This window comes from Magnolia sinica, chromosome 10, assembly GCF_029962835.1.
Source record: "Magnolia sinica isolate HGM2019 chromosome 10, MsV1, whole genome shotgun sequence".
NCBI lineage: Eukaryota > Viridiplantae > Streptophyta > Magnoliopsida > Magnoliales > Magnoliaceae > Magnolia > Magnolia sinica.
In genome coordinates this window covers 166,108-190,770 of record NC_080582.1, presented here as the reverse complement: position 1 = coordinate 190,770, position 24,663 = coordinate 166,108, and the positions used below count along the sequence as shown (strand labels likewise).

General features: G+C 41.5%; 1 protein-coding gene and 1 long non-coding RNA gene across 4 annotated transcripts; one reads left to right on the top strand and one right to left on the bottom strand.

Moving 5' to 3' along the window:
• Positions 1-8,297: 8,297 nt before the first annotated feature.
• On the top strand, positions 8,298-22,482 carry LOC131257656 (uncharacterized). The gene is made up of 2 exons (XR_009177527.1): positions 8,298-8,538; positions 22,047-22,482. It is a non-coding gene; the product is annotated as an uncharacterized LOC131257656 (long non-coding RNA).
• LOC131257653 (protein ENDOSPERM DEFECTIVE 1-like) lies at positions 16,892-22,769 on the bottom strand. 3 transcript variants are annotated; one of them, XM_058258428.1, is made up of 6 exons: positions 21,358-22,769; positions 19,135-19,254; positions 18,303-18,419; positions 18,018-18,107; positions 17,353-17,460; positions 16,892-17,115 (listed from the first exon to the last, which is right to left on the bottom strand). In XM_058258428.1, exons 1-6 carry the CDS (start codon positions 22,666-22,668, stop codon positions 17,041-17,043), a joined length of 1,821 nt encoding a protein of 606 aa, XP_058114411.1. In that variant the 5' UTR covers positions 22,669-22,769; the 3' UTR covers positions 16,892-17,040. The 3 variants fall into 3 exon arrangements, 2 of the variants coding, with proteins under 2 accessions (XP_058114411.1, XP_058114413.1); XM_058258430.1 differs by lacking the exon at positions 19,135-19,254 and having other exon boundaries at positions 21,358-22,768; XR_009177524.1 differs by lacking the exon at positions 16,892-17,115 and having other exon boundaries at positions 17,411-17,460; positions 18,303-18,361; positions 21,358-22,767.
• Positions 22,770-24,663: the final 1,894 nt, after the last annotated feature.

Sequence of the window (24,663 nt, the reverse complement as noted above, 5' to 3'; positions counted from 1 at the left end):
TGTGGTAAAGGAATTAATTTGTCATACTCTAATAGTTCAAGCTTTTAGAACAAGTGGTTAATTGTCCTGCATCAACTTGGAATTCAACAGTGTTTGGCAATGTTTTCCATAATGTTCAGACGGCTGAAGACACAGTCATCAAGGCTGAACATACCCTTCTCAGCTTTAGGTTGGAGGAGGACAAAGAGAGGCTAAACATAGAAGTAGCTGAGCTGAAGAACGCCCATCTTCAGGAAGAAATTTTCTGGAAGCAGAAATCCAGAGTTTCATGGTTGCAGGAGGGAGACTGCAACACTCAGTTCTTTCACGACTCGATTATGATCAAGAGGAGAACCTCAACGATCAGGTCGATTAAACTCCAATCGGGGGATTCCCTCCATTCTCCTGAAGACATGGAAGAGGAAGCAGTCAAATTTTTCAAAGACCTCTTCACATTGGAGCCCATTCAAGATAATGACTGTCTACTGGATTACATTCCTAGCCTTATCTCGACTTCTATGAATTCAGATCTTGCTAGACCTTCGACCTTGGAAGAAGTCAAGGCAGCCGCCGTCTTCATGATCCCGGCCGATAGTGCTCATCTGCCGGATGGATTTTCTGGGGCTTTCTTTTCCTCCTGCTAGGAAATTATCAGATCTTTGGAGCAGTTTGTGAATTCTTTGAGGGTGGAATCATTCCGAGGGCTTTCCGATGTACTCTAATATACCTCGTTCCAAAGAAGAAAAATCCGGAATCCTTTAGGGACTTCAGGTCGATCAGTTTGTGTAACTGCATCCACAAAATCTTCTCAAAAATCATAGCAAATGGGCTATCTTAGATCCTTCCCAATATCATCTCAGAAGAACAAGGTGCCTTCATGAGAGAGAGATCGATATCGGAAAGTGTGTCCATTGCTAGTGAGATGGCTTTTGAAATTGACAGGAAGGTCCATGGAGGCAACATCATCCTCAAGCTAGACATGGAGAAGGCATTTGACCGCTTGGAATGGAGTTTCATTTCCCGGGCTCTTTTAAGGTTTGGTTTTGATCCGAAATGGATTCTTATGGCTCAACAATGTTGGCAAGCCTGCTGGTTCTCGATCCTTTTTAACGGAAGACCGTGTGGCTTCTTTAAATCTTCACGCGGATTATGTTAAGGAGATCTGCTAGCCCCGTCAATCTTTGTTATTGCGATAGAGGTCCTCAGTAGAGGCCTAAAGCACCTATTTCTTTTTGGATCATGTCAGCCCTACAAACTTCCTAAGAATTGCCCTGTCATATCTCACCTTTTGTTTGCTAACAATATTATAATCTTTTTGAATAGCAGTGTCTCCTCAATTCGCTCAGTGCTATCATTCATCAAATCCTATGAAGCTATTGCGGGCCAGAAAACTAATGCATCTAAAAGCTACTTCCTCATGCCTACGAAATCCTCTGCGGCCAGAACTCATCGAATCAGCCAAATTATAGGCTTTCAACAAGCGTCATTTCCATTTATCTACTTGGGCATACCAATATCCCAGGGCAGAATCCGCACTCCTCAGCTCCAACCCTTATCCAGAAAATTGAAAATAGAGTCATGGGCAAAATAGAGTCACGGGTTGGAAGGGGAAGCTTCTTAACCAGGCAGGGAAGCTAGTCCTCATTAAGCACGTTCTATCCAGCTTCCCCCTTCACCTGCTTTCTGCTATTAACATTCCAAATAAAGCTTGTCATCAGATTAATAAACTTGTGTTTGGTGGCGACGCATTGGATTGTTGTGTTGTGAGCGGTTCAAGTGAGGTGCCAGAGATGAGTTGCGTCTATGTGGCTCATTTAGGATCCAGATGAGGCCGGTCTATCAGGAAGTTCCAGTCAGCCATCAGGTGGTATGTGTACACAAAACAATAGGTCACCAAACGCAAGTGACCCAAGTTCAGCTACAGCAGCACATCTGAACATAGCTGATGAATGCCGGTATGGGTAAGTGTCAGCATTTGTAGGGCTGGTGTGACGTGGGCCTAGACAATGGGGAACAACGATACCAGGTTGATTCACCAGCTCTAGTGGGCCTATATCAGCTAATAGCGGTGATTAAATCAGCACCATTGGAAGGAATATTGGGGCCCATAGTGATGTCTATTTGGCATCCCACCTAGGTACAAGGCCACGTTGTCCTGGATGAAAGGAAACCACAAATTTCAACTTGTTCCCCAGCGAGTGGCCCACTAAACAGTGGGGTCCACATTGACGTATGGGTTTTATCTACACTGTCTGGTAAAGGACCTCACCATAACGAAACAGCAGGGATTGAATGGGTACCATTGCAAATGGTTGAGGCCACTGTTGCAGCTCATGTGGGGGGCTCCACCGTGATGTCATTTGCTATCCAACCTGTACATGAGGTCACGCACTGACCTGGTGAGTAAGGAATACACATATGAATTTGGATTGTTATAAAAAGAAACTTGATTGTTTGAATTGTTTATAGAACCGAAGATGGTCCTACAAAATTAACGATGTGGATCACTAATAACCAACCTCAAATATTATGAATAGATGGATCAACTTAACATATCCATTGGGATGGGTCTTGGAAAGAGGTTTCAATCATATGATGAGTTTACATCACTACCATCAACACGAATCATATGACACATTTGGATCACTGAATGGGCCGAATCATATACGAAGTTCAAATCTGTTGAAATGGCCCAAGCACATCAAAGGTTTGGATGATTTGTATAACTGAAGAGGGTCTTACATAATTTAGGATGTGGATCAACTTAACATATCCATTAACATGGATCATGAAAAGCAGCTTCAATCATATGATGAGTTTAGATCTTGTAAAACAGCTTTAATCGTATGATGTGTCACGCCCCAAACGCGGGAACCAGGCTCATAAAATTTCCGGCCACCGAATCCGGAGTTTACATCACTACCATCAACACGAATCATATGACACATTTGGATCGCTGAATGGGCCGAATCATATATGAAGTTGAAATCCGTTGAAATGGCCCAAGCATGTCAAAGGTTTGGATCATTTGTATAGCTGAAGAGGGTCTTACATAATTTAGGACATGGATCAACTTAACATATCCATTAACATGGATCATGAAAAGCAACTTCAATCATATGATGAGTTTAGATCTTATAAAACAACTTTAATTGTATGATATGTCACGCCCCAAACTCAGGAACCGGGCTCATAAAATTTTCAGCCACCGAATCAGGTGCCGATAGCCTCCGTAGTACCACATTCTCGGCTCCCAGCTCCCATGCGCCAGGTTCCGATCTTGGGATCCTACAAGGAGGATTTTCAGGTGATTTTTTTTTGTAAAGGAGCATAATCATAAGTGTACCCAAGTCACCAAAATATTATCACATATCCACTAATATAATATTTGAATACAATATTGAAAGGGAAATACATCATATAACAAAATTCTAAAAGATCGGGCACATGCTCCTGCCTCAATGTTGCTGCGGTGTAGCATAACCTGCATGTAATGAACGTGCATAAGCTTACTACGAAGCTTAGAGAGTTTGTGTGCGTGTGCGCGCAATGCATGTGTCAAGCATACAAATGTCAGAATAAGCGCAAATGATGGAAGGCTAAACTGGCAAGTCCATAAATGATGTTAGTCATACCAAAGCTATGCAATGCAAAGCCTACATGGTTGAATGTCATATGCTAGAGATGCAATAGAAGCATGCCATTCCTCAATTAGTCCACATATCAGTACGATTCGTCACTGGAAACATCACTGGGGTCTTGTACACTCGAACACTGGCTGCCGCCCCATCGCATCCATGACTAAGTGAGTGGAAGAGACCTCACTATCTGCCTTGCCAGTGGTATGCCAATGCCCACTCGGCTCGTTGATAACAGACCCATTTACGAGCTGATTAAACTCAACCTAGCTTATGCTAATGCCCACCCTGCTCGTCGATATCGGACCCATTTACGAGCTGGTCAAACTCAACCTAGCTTAAAGCCCTTTACCCTCGGACGGATAAGGTCACACCCCTTTTCAACCGACCAGGACATAGTAGGAGACGCGGCCTACTGGTATTCGACATTTGGGCACTCATGTTATCCACTCGGTCTCGACGTTGAAGCATCCTACTGGTACCACAAGGGAGTAGAGAATGATTTGATGATGATAATGTGAAGAAGAGAGGAAAATATTAAGAGAGAAGAAGAAGAAGGAGAGTTTGGGAGAGATGTTGTGTTAGGCTTACTTGCCATAACACATAATATTTTATTATAATAAAGCATATAGTACACTGCATGAGAAGAGGGAAGTGTGCACATGTACTTACACTAAAACAGGCCACTAACCACCACTAACCACATACACAATATATTAGCATTCTCTATACTCCCCCTTAAGTTGGAGCATAGATGTTGATCATGCCCAACTTGTCACGAATACGATGAAGAGCATCTTGACTCAAGGTTGTAAGAACATAAGCAAGTTGATCGCCAGATCGAACAAAATGAGTGACGATTTTCTTAGAAGCGACTTTCTCCCGAAAAAAGTGACAGTCGACCTCAATATGCTTGGTTCGCTCATGGAAAACTGGGTTACGAGCAATATAGATGGCTGCTTGGTTGTCACAGTGAAGAGGAACAAGATCTGAAGGAGGATAGCCAAGTTCTACAAGAAGATTGCGAAGCTACACGAGTTCATACGTCGCATGAGCCATAGCACGATATTCTGCTTTAGCTGAGGACCGGGCAACAACTAGCTGCCTTTTGCTCTTCCAGGTTATAAGATTGCCACATAGGAAGGTACAGAAGCCGTATGTAGAGCTGTGATCAAAAGTACTACATGCACAATCAGCATCGAAATAGCCAGAAAGATGAAGATGACCATGCAACTGAAAGTGGAGGCCAAGATCCGGGGCTGATTTTAAATACCGAAGTATGCGGTAGACAGCCGTGAGATGGGAAGTACGGGGAGCTTGCATGAATTAGTTAACAATCCCTACCGCAAATGAGAGATTTAAGCAAATAATAGTTAGGTAAATAAGCCGGCCTACAAGTCGTCGATACATCTCGGGATCAGTAAGGAGAGCACCATCATCTGGTCGAAGCTTTTGTGAAGTATCCATGGGAATGGTAGCAGGCTTGCAGCCTAACATGCCAGTCTCTATGAGAAGATCGAGTGCATATTTTCGTTGTGATAAGACCAATCTGGATGATGAGCGAGCAACTTCAATTCCAAGGAAGTAGCGAAGAGGACCAAGATCCTTGATCTCAAACTTGGTCTTAAAAAAATCTTTGACCTCCCTCATTCCAGCAGAATCACTACCGGACAGAACAATATCATCCACATAGACAATGAGAACCATGATGCCCGTCGATCGTCGACATATAAAGAAAGAATGATCGGCATGACTACGAACAAAGCCAAACTCCAAGAGAGCCTGACTAAATTTTTCGAACCATGCACGTGGGGATTGTTTGAGTCCATAAAGAGCCTTCTTCAACCAGCATACAAGTGCAGGGTTGTGAGAAGCAACAAAGCCAGGAGGTTGATGTATGTAAACTTCCTCTGCAAGATCCCCATGGAGAAATGCATTCTTAACATCAAGCTGAAACAAGGGCCATGATAAATTAACGGCCAAGGAGAGCGCAACGCGAATCGAGTTAAGCTTAGCCACCGGAGAGAATGTTTTGAAGTAATCCACACTATGAGTCTGTGTGCAATCCTTAGCAACAAGACGGGCTTTATAGCGATCAATTGAGCCATCTGGAAGAAACTTTATCGCATAAACCCATCGACAGCCAACAGGTTTATGGCCAGGAAGTGGCACAAGGTCCCAAGTATGATTCTTCTTAAGAGCAGACATTTCTTCTATCATCGCCTTCGTCCAATTAGGACTCTGAAGAGCGTGTGAGAGAGATCTAGGAATAGTCTGTGATGAAAGGGAAGTTGCAAATGACTGAAAAGATGATCATATGAAATGAAATTACTAATGGGGTGTTGAGTACAAGATTGTGACCCTTTGCGCAAGGCAATGCGAAGATCTAAACTCGAGGAAGGAGAGTCACCTGAGCCAACATCTAAAGTGATCGGAAGGGTGGATGGCTGGGCGTGTGAAGATTTATCTCAACGATGATACACCTGCAGAGGCTTAGGCTCACCCATATCATCAACAGGATGCTGAATAGAGGGGAGAGGAGTTTTTCCATGATCACTAGTGGAAAGAGGATAAGAGTCATACGCCCCCTGACTCGTAAGAGGATCACAGAGGGATCAGCCTGGAGCGGAGAAAAATGAAATATCCTCAAAAAAGGTTACATCGGTAGAGACATATTTCTTGCGAGTCAATGGGTCAAAGCATTTATACCATTTCTGACTCCGAGTATACCCTAGAAAGACACATTTAATTGCCCTGGGGTTAAGTTTATCATTACTCTCATCCAAAATTTGAACAAAGCATGTACAACCAAAAATTTTAGGTGGTAGAGGAAATGGATTATCATGAGGATATAATATAGTAAATGAAGATTTGTAAGATAGGATACGTGAGTGTATACGATTAATAAGAAAATTAGCAGTTAGGAGAGCGTCACCCCAAAAATGTTTAGGTAGATGCATACCAAGCAAAAGGGTGCGAGCACATGAAGTCCTAGACAAAATACCACGTCCCTGCAAGAAGGACAGAGAGGCAGTAGACATGTATTCCCCCTTATTATCAGAATGGAGGGATTTGATGGAACAATGAAATTGAGTGCATATTTCATAATAAAACACTTTAAACGCATTAAACACTTCACTTTTAGATTTCAAAAGATAAATCCAACTCATGTGTGAATAATCATCAATAAAGATAACAAAATATCTAAATCCAAAAGTCAAGGTAACCGGAGCTGGTCCCCAGACATCCGAGTGAACCAGAAGAAAAGGTTGAGATTTTCTCCCAGAAGAGCTAGGAGGAAACGTAGCACGATGATGTTTAAACAATTCACAAATATCACAACATAATAGTTTAGTGACAGATAAGGTGTTGGGGATCATTTAACATGTTAGACTGAGTTGCAGGATCCTTCTAAATAGGTGTTGCTCCCACTTTGAACCCTTGCTTCGGACTCTCGCTCTCTAGCTGCCTACCTACCTATTTATACTCTCTTGCATTTTGAAAGCGACTCTACCCTGCTCGCACACCCAAATTTGTTGCTGCTTTGCTTCACATTCTATACCCACTTCTTGAATGTAACCAGCATAGTTCTTGATCTCAATTGCACACACACACACACACACACATATTGGTTATCTGGGATGTAATTAATTTCTTTTTGCTATTTTGTTTCGCAAGTTTTAGGTAGGGATGAATGGGAGCTGGATTGATGGATTTCTCTCTCTCTCTCTCTCTCTCTCTCTCTCTCTCTCTCTCTCTTTTGTATTTGGAACCATTTAACTTATTATTGTAAATATTATTTTAATATTCATTTTTAGGGCTGTCTAATAAATGGGCTATGGCTGAGCTCAGGTTTGATGGATCTTTCCTTTGACGAACCCACAAATCCTCATTACAGGCCCATTTTACGACCATTATGGGTCATGAGGCATTGCCATGCTTGACTTCTGCAATTAATGAGTAGACAAAAGGCTGCATGGCCAGCAACTGCCTTCCATCGTTAGTTTTGACAATGGACTCAACAGCAACTGCCTTCCATCGTTAGTTTTGACAGTGGACTCGACACAAAGGACATACAAAGCTAACATATTTTCTGCAGGTGCAGTTTCAGGAGTTGACAATTGTGACGATGCTGGTTCGAGTGTGCCAACTTTTCAGGCCCATAGGATGTACCATAATAATCTTTTAAGTTTTAAATATGTAAAAATAAAATAAAATAATTTTTTTTTTTAAAAAAAATGGAAGTTTCAATCAAATATAAACAGTGGCCCACACATATACCAGTGCTTCGGCAAACCTTTGCCGGCGCTTTTCAGGAACTTCTCGGGGCTCGGAAAAGCACTGGTAAAAGTGTATAAACTGCCGGTAAATCTTACATGAAGCAGCACCCAACACAACCGCCGGTAAAAGACGCTGACTGTCTAACTATTTATTGGCCAGGGCATCTTCACAGACAAATCCATCTGACTATTGGTGAGATTTCAGCCACATGTTCAATTGTGGCAAGTGTGTTATAGTTTTAGTTCATTTTCTTCCATCTTGGATTATTATTTTTATTTTTATTTTTGGATAAAATGGGAGCATTGTTTGATTTTATTAGTTAAAACCTTCAATTACTCGAATCCAATTTGCACCGACCACATAGCATATACAAAACTATCCATGACAAAATGGCCTGCATCGTACATCACTACAAGGCTGACCATGCATGGACACAATCCAGGAGCCCAAAGAAGTTTGTATCTATATTTGTGACTATGTCTAAATATCCTAGACACCCAGGAATCTTCTGCAATGGTTGCACACATGTTCCAAAAGATCACTCATGCCATGCTTGCATTCTCAAAAACTCTCTTGATCCGGTCACTCGTCAGCAACTACTTATGCCAATATTCCATCAAGAATCATTGCTAAGTCTAAGGTTGTCAATGGGCTGAGCTTGGGCTTGCAAAATCAAATTTTCAAATATCCTAGCCCAAGCCAACCTCGTGTTAAAGCTCTTGTGAGTCTACCAAGGCATGAGTAAGGACCCCACGCATGTATACAAGTTAGCTAATGCACATGTCTCCACATTTGCCAGCATGGTGGGAAGGTGCAGTATCCAATCCATCAATTCAGGTGCACCTCACCGTGTAGAAGTTTCGTCCCTGAGATAAATGTGGTCCATTTGGTAGGTATGCCATGATATTAGAAAATCAGTTGACAGGTTTGAAACTTCGGCTGATTTTTCAAATAAAAAATGTACTACAACAGTAGTGACATTTCTTTTTACATGTTCCTTGGAAATCTGAAGTAACTTTAAAGAGTTGAACATAAACTGGGTTTAGTTTCGTCAGAGGAAAATTTATAAAATTTATCAGTAGAGATATCAACATAATGAAGACCTAGACCCAGCCTCATTGAGTTTGGGTACCCATTAGGTACCCTTGTCTTCATATCTAGTTTTCAAGTTGGGTTCAAGGAAAATATGAGCATTTACATGGTTCATCTCAGAACTGATCGTGTTTTAGTACCTATTAGGTATGTATTGTGGTTTTTGAGCTATGGATTATCAACCCTAGGGTGCACTAGTTGAACGTATAGTAGAAAGGGAATTAGCTAAGTGGAACGTAGAGGATTTAGGTCATTTGAATTGCAATGACAAGTTCAATAAAGTACAAATGATGATGAAATTATAATTTTATTTACCTTAGCATTCACATAGATGAAATAAAACTCTAAATTACAATTAGGTTACCTTAAAGTTAGGCATGAAACGGGGAAACAGTAATTTGAGAAAGAGCCCCCTGACCAATACAAAACCTTTCAGGTACCCATGAGATCTTTAGATCTAGGTTTTGATTTGAGTTGGGGACAAATTAAGCATTTATGATGGTTGGGCCCATCAAATACATGGATTAGATTGCACACGCATCATGCGTGGTGCATAAACATGCTCTCTTACATGTGAGTGGAGTACCTCAGTTCTTTAAATTAGAGAATAGTGCATACATACCAAACAATACCTAACCCACCTAAGCTCGTATCATTGGCTTAGAGTCAACGACCAATGACCTCCTGTTGGAAGATACAATGGCTTCGAGTCAACGACCAATGACCTCCTGTTGGAAGATACAATACGAAGTGGGGCACAACTTTGGTGGACCGTATCTTTAAGGATGGACAATCCTATCCAATTGGTGTGACTTTTGATTCAGGTGCATCACCTATGTTAGGCATAGGGCGCACAAATCGGAGCCATCCATGATTCAGTGGACCATACAATTTGAAATAGTGTACGAGGCAATGCACATCCTCTAGACAGTTTCCTTTTGTGTGGCCCACCTGCTTACATATATAATTTTGGTTTGGAATCTAATGGTTGGAGTGGTTTTTATATTATCATCATGGTGGACCCCATAAAAGTCAAGGGATGTCTTTATTCCAACTATCTCCTTTGGTGTGGCCCACCTAAATCACATGTCAACCTAATTTTTTGCACTTGGGACTAATGTGATGAGATTACATGTCTAATTGTCAGAGTGGATCTCACTCACACATCCAAGAAGGCCCCATAAGAAATCAAGGGTGGGAGTAAAGCGTTTTTAACAGCTCCAACTGGTTGGACCAAGAGTTATGGTCGACACATTGGATAACTTTCAACGTATTAATCTAATGCAACATCCCACCCTTCCAAATAGGTTGGCCAGGATAACGTATTGAAAATCTGCCACGTCTAATTATGCAGTTGACCAGACCATTTTTTTTTTTTAAAAAAAACAACTATTACTATTGATAAATAGTAATAGTTATCTAATGTGTGGACCATGACTCTTGCTATTGATAAATAGCAAGATACAAGTGAGGTCCAATAAATTTGTAACTACCACTGATTTTTGCATGAAGAATCATATGGTGATTCCAGCCTATTATAATGTATTAAAGGAACCTTTTAAATCAGCGGGATGGGGCGGATTTATCCCATCCATCATGGTGGTCCCCACTTATTAAAACCCAAGGCTACCTTGATTTTTGTCAAACGTTGTTATATACCGGTAATTCGAAAACACCATCTTCATCTGCCGATACAAGCATTGTTTTGAACGAAATAATAATAATTTGGAGGGTTGGAGTATCATGCCTAACACTTGGGCTGGAGCTTAAAATCTAAGCCCATTTCTAAATTTAATTGGGTTGAATTTCGTACAATAAGCCATCAGCCCAGCACCAGTTCGGGGCCACCTTTACATGAGCAATTTTGTAATATACAAAATATTTTAATATCTCTAACCGACATACATCTAAGAAAGCAAACGGACTGCCTTTTTAGCTTGTTGATCATATTTCGAGTCTGAGCGTGAGTGTTGCTTAGGTGGATCAGGTTGGTATTAGAGTTTTTATTTTGTATTAGACTTGGGATAGGCTCAAGATTAAGATTATATTGAATAATGTGAGCCGGGCTTGGACAGAGATAGCTCTGGCCCTAACCGCTTTGGTGGATTTAGGTTAGTGGATCCTTTGACTGTGGCGTCACAGCGATGTACGTGTCTTACATTCATGCTGTCCATCAGCTTAGCCAGATCATTTTATGATATGAGCTTAAAAATAAAGTGGACCACACCATAGGAAATAGTGGCAATTGACCATTAAAAACTTTCATGAGACTACAAAAGTTTTGGATCAAGCTGATATTTGTGTGGTGTTTTCATGGAAATCTCTATGACCTTATCAACAGGGTTGGATGGAAAATAAACATTTTAGTGGCTCCTAAGATATTTTTAATGGTGGCCGTTTAATCACCACTGTTTCAATGCCGTGGTCTACTTAAGATTTGGATCTGCTGTATTTTTTGAACTAAAATCATCTGAAAAACCAATGGATATAATACGCCTGCAGTCAGAAATCCACAGACCGGACTGGGATCCACCGAATCTGCTGTAAAATCCACTTTGTCCACCGCACATATAAAGTAGATATAAAGCAGGAAGTGGCTTGGGTGGATCCCTCGACTGTGTGGCCTACCGTGGTGTATTTGTCTTGTATCCATCCGTTTCTCCAGCTCATTTTTTCATATGAATCCAAAAATGAACCAGATTTAAATCTAAGGTGGACCACACCACCGGAAACCATGGTGATTGAATACCCACCATTAAAATCTTCTTGAGGGACAGCGGAATGTTTATTTCCCATCCAACCTGTTGATAAGGTAACAAAGACAAGGGACCCTCTTCCACAAAAAATATTTAGAACGATTGCAAGCTGAAGGAAGTTTTTAATGGTAAATCAACCATGGCTTCATGTGGTGTGGCCCACTCGAATAATAGACGTGGCTAATGTCTTTTGGTTACAGGAATATCATTGTAGAATGCAGGGGTTGAAGGGAGTGAATGTTAGACATTCCACATGATGTGAGACGACCTTGGCTCTCTGGACCCACCAAATCACTTATCCAAGGTTAAAACCCTTTTTTTTTTTTTTTTTTTAAACGGCTCTCCCGGTTAGCTCTTCCCAATGGCTAGTTTTTCTCTCTCTCTCTCTCTCTCTCTCTCTCTCTCTCTCTCTCTCTCTCTCATAAAAACTCCCCCATCCCCCATCAAGAAAGAAATCTCTCTCTCTCTCTCCCTCTCTCTCTCTCTCTCATCCAATCTCCCATAGAAATTCCGTCTCCAATCAACATAGGAATTCCACCTTCTACCCAATCCAATCCAATCCAATCCAATCCAATCCAATCCAATCCCCCACTTCTACCCTCATTTCTCATCTCATTCTCTCCCAATTTCTCTAGAAAATCATGCAACTAGCCTCCCAAGAACCCACCACCACCACCAATAAACCTATGGAAGCAGCAGCAAGATCCACCTCCTCCCGTAGACCGAGGGTGAGGGAGGTCAGCTCTCGCTTCATGTCCCCCGTCGTCTCCTCTTCTTCTTCCGGCGATCTCCATTTCCCTTCTTCTTCTTCTTTTTCTTCCTCCTCCTCCAAATGCCCTCCTCCCCTTCCTAAGCATCCTCATCATCCCCTCGATATCAGACAGCAGCAGCAGCAGCGATCCCAGTCCGTGCACAGGCAGCACCCTTCTCCTTCATCTCCAATCCACAGCGACTCTGAATCTGAACCCTTGTGCTCTTCCAATTCCAACACCGTCTTCGACACCCCTTTAGCAGCATTTCATCCAAGCAAAGCCCTGCCTAGGCAGTCCGTAAAGCTGCTCCTCAAGGAGAATGGCGATCTCCATCTCCCTTCTTCTTCTTCTTTTTCTTCCTCCTCCTCCAAATGCCCTCCTCCCCTTCCTAAGCATCCTCATCATCCCCTCGATATCAGACAGCAGCAGCAGCAGCGATCCCAGTCCGTGCACAGGCAGCACCCTTCTCCTTCATCTCCAATCCACAGCGACTCTGAATCTGAACCCTTGTGCTCTTCCAATTCCAACACCGTCTTCGACACCCCTTTAGCAGCATTTCATCCAAGCAAAGCCCTGCCTAGGCAGTCTGCAAAGCTGCTCCTCAAGGAGAATGGTGATCCCCTTCAGTTAGATTCCTCAAAGCCACCCCCCAACAGCACCCATCTGAGATCCATCGCCACCAAGTTCCCAGCCGGAAGCAGGAGGAGGATAGACACGCCCACAGTATTCTTCGACAGGCCTACACCCAGATGCATGTTCACGAGCCAAAACCTTCCAAGGTCAACCAGCTCTCGGGTTGCATCTGCAGCGAGCACAGCAGCTGTAAAGCTGTTCCAATCCAGCGGAATGGGGGCTAAAAGAAACGCAATCCAGGAGATGAGTTCAATTCATGGAAATCCCGTCTCTGCTGAATCATCGGACAACGATGTTGGAACCTTAGATGTCTCTGCTGACAATTCAGTTTCAAGTGATTCTTCTTCAGAAATGTGCACGATCACCGGCCAGGGAGGCGTGTGTGATAGCCCTCCTATTCCAGCCCAAACCAGCAAGATCCGGCCCATCTCTGATTTCCGCTCCTCCATGCCGGAGGCAAATCTGTTACCGACCATGTCGGCAAGATTGCTGGGAGAGGGGAATTCTAGTGTGGTGGTTGGAAGTGGAGATTTGTGCAGGGTCTCTGCCTCCCCTTGCTATCGCTCTCTTAATTCGGCCTTGTCAAGTTGCCAGCAGTCCTTTAGTCCCACAAAGTCTATCTGTAAATTATTTGTTTTCACCAAATCACATTCGGGCTCCACAAAGCCGGGCACAGTTTGTCTGCCACCCAATCCATCCAATATGAAGCCAGGGATAGAGACAAGGAAGGGAAGAAAAGCATCGAGCCATCAAGAAGATGTTCATTCACTGCGTATGCTTCACAACCGTTGTCTGCAATGGAGATTAGCAAATGCAAAAGCAGAGGCCACCATGAATGCGCAACAAATTGAAGTTGAGGTTTGTCTACTTATCTCTACTAATAAACCATTAGATTGCTTCTAAGAGTAGAAGTTTTTTACATGTGGTGTTTCAAAGTAGTTCCGCCAATTAGGTTGTGATTACGTTGCATGCTTTTGAGTCTCGTTGAGCCCTTCATACACGAAAACCCTAAGATGTCTTTTAAAGATTGATTTCAAAGGGTGATTGGGAAACCTATGAACCAGGCTTACGGTTTCGTGGCTTAATCGAACTGCAATAACATGTTCATGAACAACTGTAGGCACTCCTTTTTCTACAAAAAGTGGAGTGGTTGATCAGAGCTTTATGATAGGCAATGTTATTCGGTAGCTTGTTAAAAAACCATGTGACAGCAACTCCACTGCTACGCAAGCATTTTGATGGCATGGGCCGAGATAAAGTGAGGCCAGCTGGTCAAGGGATTAAGGGGTTTGTAGCTGTACTCAGGATGTCTGGTTGAGGTGCCCATGGAGGCCACGAATAAGGTCACTCTCTGTCCACCTGGGTCGAATATTACGACCCTCATTCGAAGCTTCAAAACTCGGCCTCTGTGGACCACCTCTATAGTGTTCTTAGCGATGAATGATGTGGCGGAATTTTGATCGAGATGTTATTACATCATTTATGAATGGCATTTTATGATTAATAGTAGTACAAAGATTGCTTTAAAATAATTTAAGAGTTGCCGATACTGATTTTTTGGACTCATGATTCTCGTCCTTGTTGATTAGTTGTTTTTCCATATGTTTTTACATGTTAATTTATGCTTTCTATTTTCCTCTTTCATTACAGAGAGTGGACTCTCAATTTTGCATGAATGGCCCATGTTTGATCCTGGCGTAATAAGATTGGGAGGGTCCATGTTCCACATAGCCTAATCCTACTAAAAAAAACCCTTCCCACATCACCATAACCCTATTGAGTTACTCTTATGCACTAAAATTTCCACTCATAGCCTCCTTATCTCATGATCACTCGTCAACACAAAGATCAACCATCCTGGAAACCACTATCTATTTTCTCTTGAAAGTGTGATAAGATCACATCGTTGAGGGATTTATGAGAGTAGAAGAAAGAAAGGGTTCTGTACACTTTGTTTACTCTACTGCCAAATGAATTCACTGAAAGGTGCCAACACCCTCTGCATTGACCACTCATAACCACCACATCACCAAAGGATTCGAGGAAACCACCATCTTCCCTTGATGGACTTCAGCTCATTAAGGGACTCGGAAGAGTAGAAGAAGGTATGGTAGATCACAACATTAAGAACTTACAATAGTGGAAAGAGAGGGCTCTATTAGCCACTGTTTACTCTACTCTTCTTACCCAAATGAACCCACTAAAAGGTGACGACACAACTTGGAGCAACCATCGACATTATCATAACCACATCATCAGAGGATCAGCCAACCATGAAGTCCCTATCTTCCCTTGGACTTGGGAGAGTAGAAGAAATAAAGGAATCTAGCCACTTTTCATTAAGAGCCTTAGGAAAGTAGAAGCAAAAGGGCCTCTTATCTTTTGGAGCAAATGGACCCTCTGAAAGATGCCAATTCTCTGTTGACCAAACATCAACATCATCTTACCATAGTGTCATGTGGCCAAGATGCTAACCACATGCTTTTGATCTCCTCCCCATCATTTTGCTAGTGTAGACGTTTCAATTTTATGACATCTTTCATATTTTGAATTGCTATTGCCAAAAACATATAGAGACAATAATAATGCTATCGCAAGGACATATGGTAATCAAGCACTTGTCTGAGTGTTCAGATCCCGGAAATCAGACTGTTGGTGAATCTGAATTGAGTGTCAGTCCACTAATTTGGTCCTCCTTCGGCCTAATTTGGGGATGCAGTTCAAATCATTTATTTTATATTTTTGACGCTTGGTAGAGTTAGCTATACTTGGATGCGATCAAATTTGCAGTGGAGAACATTTTTTCTTATTCTTTAGTGATGAGTTGGGAAATCATTCTCCAAAGTTTTTATGTATGAACCATCAATTGTGTTCAGTTCTTTGCTAGTTGATCCATGTTTCTCTAATTTTCTCTCTATTTGTATACATATTAATCTAAGGTTGACTCATGTTTATGCCAGAGATCTCTTTGTAGTATCGTGGCTAAAATATCAGAAATGCACGAGTCTGTGATGACGAAGTGAATTGAACTTGAGCAGTTGAAAAAGATAGAAAGATTGTCTACTATTCTTAATGCACAAGGGCTTTTTTTTTTTGGATGCCATTTTGCTTTAGTTCAGTATTATATTTACTAAATATCCCAAGTTTCTAGTGGAAACATTATCTAAACATCCACATTTGGTGATACCTATTCTTTTGCCATTAGTTCTATCCATTATATTTGCATAGTTTGTACTCATGTTTCTACATCTGCAAGTTTGTTGTAATGAGCTACTAAACATGTCTCGTCAAATAAAACATGAAAATAAGTTTACCATCAACATAGCTTTGTCCCAGATGGTAGATGAAAATAAGTTCCTACTTTTTGAGTCTCCCGAAAGATGGTGTCTATGTTTTTAACTTAAGATAGTCGGTATACAGGGTTCTCTTCCAAGTGTTTGGGCTTTGGAGATAACTCAAAGGTGGAGTAGAAAATTGCTACAAATTAAATAAAAAATCCAACAGTTCAACAAATAAATTTCCACAAGTCAAGGTTAAGATTGTTGAACCAATCTGATTTTCAGATTATAACCTCTATCTACAGTGGACCCCACAAATTGAATGGCATAATGAGATAATGCACGTCGCGTTTACAGATCTCTATCTTTAAGTGCCTGTGTATCATGCATCAAACACTACCAAAGTATGAAATAACTTCCCATGTCCCAAACAGGGATGAAACTATTCTTCCTAGTGATTCTTTAAGTTCCAGAATTAGTAGGAAAAAAAAAATAGATGTGCTCTTCTTTATTATGATTATAAAAGAATGCTTTCTTACAATATGGAGAAGAATATTTTCTACCTTGAGAAGAAAAAGATGTGCTCCATGTGCACAGAAGGGTAGCTTAGCTATCGTAAAATACTCAGAACTTATACTTCCTTTGGTTCTGTAGAGCTGCTACGTTTGAGTTGAATCAATTGTCCTCGCAAGCTGCACTCTTCCACCTAAATATCAAACCATAGTAATAGAAGCATTAGCTGACGAATTATTAGTGAAAAGAGATTGGTGAATGTTATTTTTTACTGATTGACGGTGTGTTAACTTGGACAAAATGTGTCCTTATTACATAGATTATTGTAGTGTTTACAAGTAAAAAACCATACTGAGATGTCCTACCTAATCAATTTTTAAGGTGCGATTTATAGCTCATACAAGTGAAGACACGCACGAGAAAGACATACCTGCATTACATGCACCTTGGACAATAGATCTCCGCATTCTTCAATAAGCGCTCTTTCCCTGGCAACTACCCTGGCAAGTTCTGAAATCACATGATCCACTCCTTCTGCCTGTGTTCATAGAAACTCTTAGTTCGAAATAGATATCCAAGCCAACCCAAAATAGCTGGGACAAGGCTATGGCGATGGGTTCAAAATAGATCCCCAACTGCCCAAATAGAAAAAGGTACCCGTTCCTTCTGCCTATATATTCACAATTACTCTTCGACCAAAATATATACCCAAACCAACCTCATAATAGGTTGGACAAGGCAATTATGAAGATGGTGATGAGTCAAAATTGATAATCTGCTCAAACAGACAGTCATACGGTAGATTATGCATTCCTTTTTCAACTAGAATTATAGAAATTAGAGAACTTTCCCTGCTGTGAAGCTAATGAACAAATACATAAATGATAGACTAGCCAAATCATCTGCTCAAGCTATTAAATTTTCAATGCTTTACATTTGTCCAAAAAGACTTTGCACTGTATATTATTTTCTATGGAATTTGCACTTACTTTGCTTCCACATGTATTCCTTTACACAAACTTATACTTACAAGTTTGATTTAAAAAAGAGAGTAACAAATAAAATAAAATAAAATAGAGCCTGCATTTGTCTTACCTTTGGCAAAAAGCTTTGAACGAAGGGAAAAATTGCTTCCAACACATTTGTTACTGAGTTAAAAGCATCATTGAGCTCTGTAGTATCAGCCTATGAAATAAAAATATCCCAGATTATTGTCATTATAATTGGCAACAAAATGCAAATCTTAAGATTATTTGGGAACATTGTTTATACAGTTTATAGTCGGTACTATTTTCAATTTTCACATGATTTGGAAACATTGGAGTTGCAAGCATCCAGGCAACCTACAAAACAACAGAATGTGATAGACAACTATCTTACCCTCACATTCCCAACAACTGGAAGTTGGAGCGAAGCATCCTGCAAAGCTTTGATTGCACCTGAAACAGAATTTGAATAATCTCCATCTAGTACTGCCCATTCATCTAAATATGGCAACTGCACATAGCACCAACCACATCTCTACGTTAGGAACGTAAAAGGCCCTAATGATACAGATGAATGCAGAAGCATGGAGTTCCTCTATTATAAAACAAACCCATATTTTCAGTTGCACATTTGCATAATATCCAGCCATTCAACAATAAAGTAAAGTAGGGCAAAAGACCATGTAATTTAACATGGAAACCAAAAATTTCAACATTTTAATACTTTCTTTTTTCCCTTTCGCCAGGGATCTCATAACTTGAAAATACAAACCAAAAACAAGTATGCAATTGAACATGTGAAAATGCCCTTGCATTGCTAGCAATTTTCTACTCCACCTTTGAGTTATCTACAAAGCCCAAACACTTGGAAGAGAACCCTGTATACCGACTATCTTAAGTTAAAAACATAGACACCATCTATCGGGAGACTCAAAAGGTAGGAACTTATTTTCATCTACCATCTGGGACAAAGCTATGTTGATGGTAAACTTATTTTCATGTTTTATTTGACAAGACATGTTTAGTAGCTCATTACAACAAACTTGCAGATGTAGAAACATGAGTATAAACTATGCAAATATAATGGATAGAACTAATGGCAGAAGAATAGGTATCACCAAATGTGGATGTTTAGATAATGCTTCCACCAGAAACTTAGGATATTTAGTAAATATAACACTGAACTAAAGCAAAATGGCATCCCAAAAAAAAAAAAAACCCCTTACTTGTGCATTAAGCATAGTAGACAATCTTTCCATCTTTTTCAACTGCTCAAGTTCAATTCGCTTCGTCATCACAGACTCGTGCATTTCTGATATTTTAGCCACGATACTACAAAGAGATCTCTGGCATAAACATGAGCCAACCTTAGATTAATATGTATACAAATAGAGAGAAAACTAGAGAAACATGGATCAACAAGCAAAGAACTGAACACAATTGATGGTTCATACATAAAAACTTTGGAGAATGATTTCCCCAACTCATCACTAAAGAATGAGAAAAAATGTTCTCCACTGCAAATTTGATCGCATCCAAGTATAGCTAACTCTACCAAGTGTCAAAAATATAAAATAAATGATTTGAACTACATCCCCAAATTATGCCGAAGGAGGACCAAATTAGTGGACTGACACTCAATTCAGATTCACCAACAGTCTGATTTCTGGGATCTGAACACTCAGACAAGTGCCTGATTACCATATGTCCTTGCAATAGCATTATTATTGTCTCTATATGTTTTTGGCAATAGCAATTCAAAATATGAAAGATGCCATAAAATTGAAACGTCTACACTAGCAAAATGATGGGGAGGAGATCAAAAGCATGTGGTTAGCATCTTGGCCACATGACACTATGGTAAGATGATGTTGATGTTTGGTCAACAGAGAATTGGCATCTTTCAGAGGGTTCGTTTGCTCCAAAAGATAGGAGGCCCTTTTGCTTCTACTTTCCTAAGACTCTTAATGAAAAGTGGCTAGATTCCTTTATTTCTTCTACTCTCCCAAGTCCAAGGGAAGATAGGGACTTCATGGTTGGCTGATCCTCTGATGATGTGGTTATGATAATGTCGGTGGTTGCTCCAAGTTGTGTCGTCACCTTTCAGTGGGTTCATTTGGGTAAGAAGAGTAGAGTAAATAGTGGCTATAGAGCCCTCTCTTTCCACTATTGTAAGTTCTTAATGTTGTGATCTACCACACCTTCTTCTACTCTTCCGAGTCCCTTAATGAGCTGAAGTCCATCAAGGGAAGATGGTGGTTTCCTCGAATCCTTTGGTGATGTGGTGGTTATGAGTGGTCAATGCAGAGGGTGTTGGCACCTTTCAGTGAATTCATTTGGCAGTAGAGTAAACAAAGTGTCTAGAACCCTTTCTTTCTTCTACTCTCATAAATCCCTCAACGATGTGATCTTATCACACTTTCAAGAGAAAATAGATAGTGGTTTCCAGGATGGTTGATCTTTGTGTTGACGAGTGATCATGAGATAAGGAGGCTATGAGTGGAAAATTTAGTGCATAAGAGTAACTCAATAGGGTTATGGTGATGTGGGAAGGGTTTTTTTGAGTAGGATTAGGCTATGTGTGACATGGACCCTCCCAATCTTATTACGCTAGGATCAAACATGGGCCATTCATGCAAAATTGAGAGTCCACTCTCTATAATGAAAGAGGAAAATAGAAAGCATAAATTAGCATGTAAAAACATATGGAAAAACAACTAATCAACAAGGATGAGAATCATGACTCCAAAAAATCAGTATCGGCAACTCTTAAAATTTTTAAAGCATTCTTTATACTACTATTAATCATATAATGCCATTCATAGATGATGTAATAACATCTCGATCAAAATTCTGCCACATCATTCATCGCTGAGAACACTATAGAGGTGGTCCACAAAGAGGCCGAGTTTTGAAGCTTCGAATGAGGGTCGTAATATTCGACCCAGGTGGACAGAGAGTGACCTTATTCGTGGCCTCCATGGGCACCTCAACAAGACATCTTGAGTACAGCTACAAACCCCTTAATCCCTTGACTAGCTGGCCTCACTTTATCTCGGCCCATGCCATCAAAATGCTTGCGTAGCAATGGAGTTGCTGTCACATGGTTTTTTAACAAGCTACCGAATAACATTGCCTGTCATAAAGCTCTGATCAACCACTCCACTTTTTGTAGAAAAAGGAGTGCCTACAGTTGTTCATGAACATGTTATTGCAATTTGATTAAGCCACGAAACCGTAAGCCTGGTTCATAGGTTTCCTAATCACCCTTTGAAATCAATCTTTACAAGACATCTTAGGGTTTTCGTGTATGAAGGGCTCAACGAGACTCAAAAGCATGCAACGTAATCACAACATAATTAGCGGAACTGTTTTGAAACACCACATGTAAAAAACTTCTACTCCTAGAAGCAATTTAATGGTTTATTAGTAGAGATAAGCAGACAAACCTCAGCTTCAATTTGTTGCGCATTCATGGTGGCCTCTGCTTTTGCATTTGCTAATCTCCATTGCAGACAACGGTTGTGAAGCATACGCAGTGAATGAACATCTTCTTGATGGCTCGATGCTTTTCTTCCCTTCCTTGCCTCTATTCCTGGCTTCATATTGGATGGATTGGGTGGCAGACAAACTATGCCCGGCTTTGTGGGGCCCAAATGCGATTTGGTGAAAACAGATGATTTACAGATAGACTTTGTGGGACTAAAGGACTGCTGGCAACTTGACAAGGCTGAATTAAGAGAGCGATAGCAAGGGGAGGCGGAGACCCTGCACAAATCTCCACTTCCAACCACCTCACTAGAATTCCCCTCTCCCAGCAATCTTGCCGACATGGTTGGTAACAGATCTGCCTCCGGCATGGAGGAGCGGAAATCAGAGATGGGCCGGATCTTGCTGGTTTGGGCTGGAATAGGAGGGCTATCACACACGCCTCCCTGGCCGCTGATCGTGCACATTTCTGAAGAAGAATCACTTGAAACTGAATTGTCAGCAGAGACATCTAGGGTTCCAACATCGTTGTCGGATGATTCAGCAGAGACGGGATTTCCATGAATTGAACTCATCTCCTGGATTGCGTTTCTTTTAGCCCCCATTCCGCTGGATTGGACCAGCTTTGCAGCTGCTGTGCTCGCTGCAGATGCAACCCGAGAGCTGGTTGACCTAGGAATGTTTTGGATCGTGAACATGGATCTGGGTGTAGGCCTGTTGAAGAATACTGTGGGCGTGTCTGTCCTCTTCCTGCTTCCGGCTGGGAACTTGGTGGCGATGGATCTCAGATGGGTGCCATTGGAGGGTGGCTTTGAGGAATCTAACAGAAGGGGATCGCCATTCTCCTTGAGGAGCAGCTTTGCAGACCGCCTGGGGAGGGCTTTGCTTGGATGAAATGCTGCTGAAGGGGTGTCGAAGACGGTGTTGGAATTGGAAGAGCACAAGGGTTCAGATTCAGAGTCGCTGTGGATTGGAGATGAAGGAGAAGGGTGCCGCCTGTGCACGGACTGGGATCGCTGCTGCTGCTGCTGTCTGATATCGAGGGGATGATGAGGATGCTTAGGAAGGGGAGGAGGGCATTTGGAGGAGGAGGAAGAAAAAGAAGAAGAAGAAGGGAGATGGAGATCGCCGGAAGAAGAAGAGGAGACGACGGGGGACATGAAGCGAGAGCTGACCTCCCTCACCCTCGGTCTACGGGAGGAGGTGGATCTTGCTGCTGCTGCCATAGGTTTATCGGTGGTGGTGGTGGGTTCTTGGGAGGCTAGTTGCATGATTTTCCAGAGAAATTGGGAGAGAATGCGATGAGAAATGAGGGTAGAAGTGGGGGATTGGATTGGATTGGATTGGATTGGAATGGGTAGAAGGTGGAATTCCTATGTTGATTGGAGACGGGGGATTGGAATGGGTAGAGGGTAGAAGCGGGAGATTGGATGAGAGAGAGAGAAGACAGAGAGAGAGAGAGAGAAACTAGCCGTTGGGAAGAGCTAACGGGGAGAGCCGTAAAAAAAAAAACCAAGGGTTTTAACCTTGGATAGGTGATTTGGTGGGTCCAGATGGCCAAGGTCGTCGGGAGCGGATTGGATACTGAACGCTTCAGTAGCCAAAACGCTACTGAAGTGATGTGGCAAAACAGCATTGGTTAGATACCAACGGCATGTTCCCTTGGTATAAATGCTACTCCGTTAGATCCGTTAACGGATTTTTCTCCCTTTCCGCCGTGCTCCACTCGGCCATGAAATCGGATGGTCATTCTGAGAAAATTCAGTTGGGCCCACTGTGAATTTATGTGATTTATCCACACCTTCCATCTGTCTTTCCATCTAATTTTAGGCGTTGAGCCCAAAATTGAAGCTTGTAAAAATCTCAAGTGGATCATACCACAGGAAACAGTGGAAATAATGATTTTCACCATTGAAACCTTTCCAGCCCCACAGCGATGTTTATTTTTCATCCAAACTGTTCAAAGGATCCAAAAACATGGATGAAGGTAAAAAAAAGATATAATCTTGATCCAAAACTTCTGTGGCCCCCAAGAATTTTTCAACGGTATAAATTCAATTCACACTGTTTCCTTTGGTGTGGTCGATTTTAACTTTTTATATGCTTAGGTTTTGAGCTAAGGCCCTAAAATTATCTTATAAAATGGATGGACAGACTAGATAAAATATATAAATCATGGTGGACCCCACAGAGTTTACTTACGCAATCCGCTTCCCTTGGCCACTCACCGTTAAACTCCACATTGCATTTTTCTCTGGACGCGGATTTCTTCCTGCGCGGGGAATCCAGGCCCACTGTGATGTTTGTAAGAAATCCTCCCCTTTCATCCGTTTTTTTAGTTAATTTAAAGAAATGATGCGAAAAATGAACCGTATCCAAAGCTCAAGTGGGCCGTACTAAAGGAAAATGTGGTTATGGAAATTCCTACTGTTAAAATCTACCTGGGCTCGACAGTGATGTTTACAATCCATCTATACCGTTAATAACTTCATTGCTACTGGGATGAACTGAATAAAAAATATTAGCATTACTCAAAACTTCTGTGGCCCACGGATATTTCAACCACGAACGTTCAATTATCACTTTTTTGGCCCACTTAAGCTCTAGAAACTGTTCATTTTTGGCTTCAAGTCTGACTTGAACTCAAAAAACAGATGGTCGGATATGATTTCTCACAAACATCATGGTGGGCCCCACCTGGCTCCTAGCGCAAGAACTTCTTGGAATGTCTTTTGGCAGGAAATCCACGTCCGTGCGTGGCCGAGTGCGTTCACGGCCTAAACGGAAGAACATCCGCTAACGGATCTCCGTTGACAGAGTATTTATTGAAAGGAAACAGCCGCTTGGCATCCAGCAATGGCGTTTTGCCACATCACTTCAGTAGCGTTTTGGCTACTGAAGCGTTCAGTATCCAATCCGCTCCCCACATGATGTGGGATGTCTAACATTCACTCCCTTCAACCCCTGCATTCTACAATGATATTCCTGTAACCAAAAGACATTAGCCACGTCTATTATTCGAGTGGGCCACACCACATGAAGCCATGGTTGATTTACCATTAAAAACTTCCTTCAGCTTGCAATCGTTCTAAATATTTTTTGTGGAAGAGGGTCCCTTGTCTTTGTTACCTTATCAACAGGTTGGATGGGAAATAAACATTCCGCTGTCCCTCAAGAAGATTTTAATGGTGGGTATTCAATCACCATGGTTTCCGGTGGTGTGGTCCACCTTAGATTTAAATCTGGTTCATTTTTGGATTCATATG